The 6,761-nt window shown below is 53.2% G+C and overlaps 1 protein-coding gene across 1 annotated transcript in view; it reads left to right on the top strand.

Moving 5' to 3' along the window:
* The window catches only part of LOC104490665 (plexin-D1-like), a 29,209-nt gene that overhangs the window by 2,162 nt on the left and 20,286 nt on the right, over nt 1-6,761 (top strand). The window contains 4 exon segments of the mRNA XM_010132981.1: nt 1-64; nt 1,332-1,439; nt 2,505-2,635; nt 3,049-3,247. The exon segment at nt 1-64 is cut by the window's left edge and continues 21 nt beyond it. Of these exon segments, the coding sequence (XP_010131283.1) occupies nt 1-64; nt 1,332-1,439; nt 2,505-2,635; nt 3,049-3,247 (502 nt within the window).

The following is a 6,761-nucleotide window of genomic DNA, read 5'->3' as shown; positions in this document are numbered from 1 at the left end:
CCGCAGCCAGGGGATCCCATTCCTGGAGTACAAGCATTTTGTCACCCGGACGTTCTTCCCCAAAGTAAGGCGATACCGCGTTTCGTGGGCACCTAATCGCTCCCAGGTCCTTCCTGACCACATCAAGCTCTGCTAAGGGTTATTACAGCCTAGCAAAGTCATTCCACTGTTATGTATTCAATTGTCACGTACTTCAGCCTCAATTATTGTCAAAAGTGGAGTCACAGCTCCAGGGCTGTGAAGGTCAGGCTTGCCCACACACGGTATGAGCACCCCCGGCAGCACCGTCCTGGGAGTCGCTCTGGCTCGCCCGTGTCACAGCTCCAGGGCTGTGAAGGTCAGGCTTGCCCACACACGGTATGAGCACCCCCGGCAGCACCGTCCTGGGAGTCCCTCTGGCTCGCCCGTTCGGTGCGGTTGAACACCCTCTTCCAAAAGTGCTGGGGACTCCCCCAGCATCCCCCCACTCTGTTCGGCGGAGGCTGAAGGCTGGCTGAAGGGCATATCTGCCGTGGGTGGTCAGGGAGAGGGGGCGTTTCATTCCCCGCAGCATGCTGCCAAGCGTTCCCAGCTGCTCTGCCCGTCCTCAGCTGATCGCTGGATGTCTCCGTCTCCCCTTTCTCTTCGCTCTCAAAGGCTGGGTGCATGGTGCTCCCAGTAAGACGCCCAGTCCCAGCCTGTCTGCTTGGAGTTCTCCTCCAGGGCTGCAGCAGACGCGCCGGTGCCGTAATTCCCGTCAGCGGCTGCTCCGCTGTGTCGTTGTGTGCCCTCAGCAGCGGCTGTATTTCACCCCTGAGGCAGTTGCATTTCGGTGGTGAGGAGTGAGATGATGATTTATGACTGCGGAGTGTTTCATTAGTAGTTATTACTCAGGTTTTTGAGTTATCCGATCTCTATATATCTGCACACTAGAGTCTTTAAGATTCAGGCTCCTAGCTGAGTGTTAGAGATTTAAACATTCTTCCCATCTGTTTCACAAGTTACATATGTTAAAGCACCCAGTACTCTCTATTTTGACTTCGTCGTCTATAACGCTGTCTCCTCTGGGATTTCTCTAGCTGTCACATTAGTCTATTTGCAGTCTCCCTGCCCTAACAGCCTCATGTCTGCGCAGACATCTGCCTTCCCCATTCTTGTGGTGTTTGCTCATTCAAGAGGCTCTTGAAAAGTCTGTAAGGGCTTCGTCCACTATACCAACGCATTTCTTCGTAATGGGTGGTTTTCAGTCCCGATGACATGTCTCCCCGTGTCGTTCCCTTGCGGTGCGTGGCAAACACGGAGGTTCCTGGCCGGGTACGGCCACGCTGACCTAACGCTGTGCTTGGTTGCAGTGTTCCTCGCTCTACGAGGAGTGCTACGTCCTGCCATCCCAGCAGCTCAGCTCCCAGGTGGGCTCCCAGCTCCAGGAAACCCATCCTCTCCTGGTGGGGGAATGGAAAGTGAGTAACCCACTAACAAAACCCGTGCTTTGGAGTGGTTGCTAACCGTGCTCGCGGGTGTTGACAACACTATGCGTTTTCTTGTGGTGCGTGGGGAATGCTCCGTCACTCCGAACGATTAACACATACCAGTGTTGAACCAGCTGTGGCTGACAGGAGAAGACAGATGTGTGGATCTGCTCTCGCGTGAAGGAGCAGTGTCCTGAGATCCTCCCCGGCTCCGCTGTGGGCTTTTCTTCCTGGGTGTTTCATTTGTATGTCGCTTCAGTCCCGTACGCGGCTCATCACAGTGAAATTCCTCCCAAGCAGGGGACTTAGTAAAAGCTGTTGTTGTCTCAGAGCTGGGTTTCATGTGGACAAGAAGTAGGAATTGAAGAATCAGAGAGTGAGGTTGGAAGGGAGATCTACCTAAAACAGCTCCAAGTAGTTGAGGTTGCTGAGGACCTTGTCCAGCTGGGTCAAGTATCTTCAAGGATGGCAATTCCACCACCTCTCAGGGGCCTGTTCCAGTGTGGAACCACCTTAAAGGTGAAGACTTCCTCCCTTACCATGAATCATTGTCCCATGCTCCGTCTGGAGTCTGGGTGTCCTAGCACTGTGCCAGCAGAGCAGAGCCTGGCTCTGTCTTCTCTGCCCTCCCATGGCGTGGTTGAAGGCTGCAGTAAGATCTGCCCTGGCCACTTCTTCTTAAAGGCTGGCCAAACCCAGCCCTTCCCACCTCTCCTCGTACAGCCACTAATTGTTTTGGCAACCCTCAGCTGCCCTTGCCCTGGTTTGCCAGTGTCCGTCTCGTAGAGGGGAGCCCAAAGCTGGCCACAGTAGTCCAGGTAGCCTCATTAGTGCTGAACAGAGAGGAGTGGCCACTGCCGCTGCCCCGCTGCCCAAGCTGCTTCTGGTAGAGCTGTGCGTCACGCACAGTCGTGCCCTCGCTGGGAAAGCAGCAGCAGGTCTTCAGCTCAGTACCTCCGCACTCAGCAGAGACATCCTTGCAGTCAGGAAGGGTAAAAGCTGGAGGAATACTACAAGCAGCATTTTTCTCACTCAGCTTTCTAAATTTTTCTTTAGATCCCCGAAAGCTGCAGACCCAATATGGAAGAAGGAGTCTCACTGTTCTCCACCTTGCTCAACAACAGGCACTTTCTCATCGTGTTTGTTCATGCTCTCGAGCAACAGAAGGACTTTGCTGTTAGAGACAGGTATGAGCTTCAGAACCAAAGACCTGGCAGCAGGAGACTGGTTTATTCCTAACCTGTAAGCAATCCACCTCAGATCTGGAGCCGTGCGTTTCAGCTGAAGTTGAGTTACGCTGCCTCCCAGTTCCCTGTTAGAAACAGCCAGCCATAAACCTCCCTTACCCTGAAGAGCATCGAGAGGTACCGCGAGTGACTTGCTTGGGAGTGTTTGTGCCTCTGAACACTGGGTTTACCAGTAAGAGGGTGCAAGCTGCCCCAGTTCTGTAGCACTGAAAGAGGGTTTGAAGTTTTGACACCGTTGAGAAGGCTCACGGAAATTGTCTGAAATGCTGCCTTTGTGTTTTGGGGTTTTTATGCCAGTTGGCAGTCTAGTGTTGTTGGATTGATGCTGAGTCAAATGCCATCCTGTGTTTCAGGTGTAACCTGGCCTCCCTGCTTACTATTGCATTGCATGGGAAACTGGAATATTACACCAGCATCATGAAGGACCTGTTGGTGGATCTCATAGATGCTTCAGCTTCCAAAAACCCTAAGCTGATGCTGAGGAGAACAGAATCTGTGGTGGAGAAGATGCTCACCAACTGGATGTCCATCTGCATGTACAGCTATCTCCGAGTAAGAGAAGCAGCTTGCTGCTGTTGTGGGTGTGAGTTCAGCAGTGAGGGATGTGCTGGGGCACCTAGGACCTAAATACCTGCCAGCATTGTCACTTGAACAGTCCCTAGTGCTTGACCAGCTCCAGTGTATTGAAAGGTTCACGTGCGGAGAAGCAACCTGAGGTTCAGTTGCTTCTCCTCTTCTGCCTGGGGGTTTGGTGAGACCAGGCTTCACAACTGGCCTTTCCTGGGGCCAGAGCATGGGCGTTTTCACCATGCTTGAGCAGAGAGCTGTAGGGGACTTGAAAAACAACCAGCATGGCTTGAGGTTTGGAACTGTTCCAGTTGGTGGTTGTTCCCTGTGACCAGCTTGCGCAGCCGTGCTGACGGTCACCAGCCAGTCTGACACTGTCTGCCAGGAGCGCGAGAGCCCCGGCTGTCAGGAGGGATGGTGGTGCGGGGCAGGGGCCACTCCGTGCCGCTGCCTGGTGGTCTGTGGGGCTTCTCACGCGGGAGGTGTCCTCGTGGGTCTGCCCTGGCCAGGCAGATCTTAGCAGGAGAGGTGGGACGGCTGTCCCAGCAGCCTGCCTGCCTTCCAACGGTAACGAGAAGGAATATATTTGGCATCTCAGAGCACATCAGCAGTCCATCTGCTCAGTGCTTTATCTCCAACGTTTGCCAGTGCTGGTTGGAATTTCCCAGCAGAATTGAGCAATAACTTAATTGATTCCACGGCAGTTAATTGGAGGACACCCCATTATACCCACAGGGGAGAGCCTTGAAAAAGCCTTTGAAAAATCTCTTTTCCCAAAGTGTTTGCTATAGCCACAGAAGCAAAACTGTATTGTCCTCATACATGCCGTAATGTCTTCTGATCCCAGATGATGATCACCGAAAGCCTGTGGTTTTGTAGTTCATAATCTTTCGTTTTAGCTCACATAATTAGCCAGTGTAATGAAGGAAAAGTGACAGGAGCGAATGAGGATGGCTGTGCTGATGCAGTGCAAGTATCGAGCCTGCAAGAGCAGAAAGGAGTGAATTAGTGAATTTTTTTTTAATCTTCACTTTTTGTGCCTGTAGTTAAACCATTAGAGAAAAAAAAGTGCTGATGTCTCCTTTTGGAGAGTGGAGACCACATGTGAGGCATCTGATCCAGCTCCAGTTTGTGCTAAAAATGGACATTGTGCAAGAAGGCTTTTGGGGTGGGGGTGGGGGGTGAAGAGGAAAGAAAGTCGAGTCTTATCACACGGGCCTGAAGACTTGGGCACGTTACACAGCTAATGACTGTGAGGGGCTCCCGAGTGCGGGTGGGGAGGTGCCTGTCCCCACAGGCTTGGCCAGGGTCTGCGGTGGGGCCGGTGGCCGTCGCTGTGGCTGGGGCAGTGCTGGTGCTGTGAGCTGGCTTTCCCAAGGGGTACGGAGGGGAGCGGGTCTGCGGGCTGGCAGTGGCCCTTTTCTGGGCTGAGGGGCCGCCCTGACCCTGCCTTTCCATCCGCCCCCGGATGGGTGCTCAACTGCTGCTGCGCGCTGGGTTTGCAGTCCCCTCCTTGCCGCACAGGCTCAGCCTGGAGCCGCGGCACTGAAGTGGCAGTTCCTAGCGCAGCCCATTTCCCATTTCTGAACAGCCAACGGGTTCCACACTAGAGCTCAATGAAGGGTTGGTTTCCAAGAGGCTTTGACATCACGCGTGCTCCACAGTGAGGGTGGGGGGCCGGATCAGAGGAGGATCCGTGCTGCCTGCCGACATGGAGAGGAAGACGGGAACTGATCAGGCAGAAATGTCCAGAGAGGCCCTTTGACTGTCCCGGGCAGACACAGGCTCAGCTGTAAAAGAGACGAGAGGTCTCGGTCTGCACCAGCAGAGCCGGCACCTTCCCCGCCACACAAGTGAGGACGGAGCCGCTGCAGCCAGACAGATGGCCCCTCCTTCCACGTGGGCTGGTTTCATCTCAGGGCTGTGATTTAAGTACTCGCGATAGTCAAACGCCTCCCGTGTGCCTTGCGGTCCTTGGGATCAAACTCCATTGCCTTCGGAGAGGCATTTCTCAGTTAAAAAATGAAGGCTGCCTGCCTGCCTGTAGCACTGGTCCGTCAGACGTGTGACGATGGGTCTGGTTTTCATTCCTGAATTATCCCCATTAATCACAACGTCGATTCGAAACAGCTGCTCCAGAGGTCCCTGCCGCTGTGCAGTGGAAAAATTCCAAGTGCTTGTATTTTCCCTTGTAAGTCAACGCTACATGCCCGAAACATTTGTTTCGTATTAGTGCTCTGCCTAACAGTCCGTCCATTTGTGTTTTGGGGGAAAATGATTTGAAGGAGCTGTCTTCAGCTGGGAAGGAGTTGCAGGCCACAGTCACCAGTGGTCTGAACATGTGGAGGGCACCTGAAGGCAACGGAGCCTCCGCTCGGACGGGGAGGGTTGGCTCGGTGCGTGCGGGAGAAGTGATGAAGAACAAGCCGGAGGCTTCAGAGGGAACTTGCAGCGTTTGCACAGTCGATGCAGACTCTGCTTCTGCAGGACGGAGTGAGAACCGAAGATAAAATGGTCCACGTCTACTTCCTGCTACAGCTTGGGCACAATGTGCCGGATGAAAAGCCTTCCGCGAGAGTTGTGGCTGGCTCCGAACAGGATCGAGGAGCAGGACTTAAAGGAAAATGAAGGTCCTGGGATTCAGCTTTTAAGGCTGGGTCAAAGCTTCCCGAATTTTTTGCATGTGGGACGGAGCTGAGGTTTAGTTCTTCACAGGACGCAGATAGATCATCGTCCCAAGATTAGCAGGCTCTTGGGAGAAGCAGCTGTTTTCTGTGCTTTTCCCACCCTAGCCTCACCAAAACATTTTGGAAGTGGCTGTAGCGTGTTCCTGGGAGGACATCTCTAATGGCTCGTCAGCCTTGTTAATAGGGCGGCAACATGGGAATCCAGGCTGTGCTCTGAATCTCTTTTTTTTCCCAAGCAAATAAACCCCAAGCCCTCCCACACTCACCGTGCGTGGAACAGTTCGAGCGATGCCAGCCTGAACTGCATTTCCATTACCGCAAAGCTATTTCAGGGCCCCGGGTAGCTTTAAGAGCCCCTGACAGTCCAGTCAAAAATGAAAATGAAGTCTCATTAAAATACATTCACAATAGGAGGAAAAAAGGCCCCAGACTGTGTTTTTGTAAGTGTTTTTTGTCCTGAATCAGCACTGATCTCTTCTAGTTAAACTTCCTTTCTCCCAACTAGCCAAGTCCAAAGACAGTTTTGATTCATTTCCAGATGAGTTTTCCGAACAATGCTCGAGGTTTCCAAGTTTGCCATTTTATCTCCAGTCCCTGCCAGACCTTCTTCCCCCGCTTTGAAATTTGCTGTCTGATTAGCGCTTTTGCAGATTTCCATAACATCCCGCAGTTCCTGAGCCCAAAGCCAAAAAGCCAAACAGAAATAGTGTCTCTCCGGCGGAGCACTGTCGTCGTTCCGTGCGGCTGGTCCCGGCGCTGGTCTGGCCCGTGCACGCTGTGGCGGGTCCCCGATGCCCCAGGCTGGCCCTTCC

The sequence above is a fragment of the Buceros rhinoceros genome, unplaced genomic scaffold (genome assembly GCF_000710305.1).
Source record: "Buceros rhinoceros silvestris isolate BGI_N320 unplaced genomic scaffold, ASM71030v1 scaffold21163, whole genome shotgun sequence".
Classification (NCBI taxonomy): domain Eukaryota; kingdom Metazoa; phylum Chordata; class Aves; order Bucerotiformes; family Bucerotidae; genus Buceros; species Buceros rhinoceros.
The sequence above is the reverse complement of the archived record's forward strand: the minus strand, read 5'-3'. Positions and strand labels throughout refer to the sequence as shown.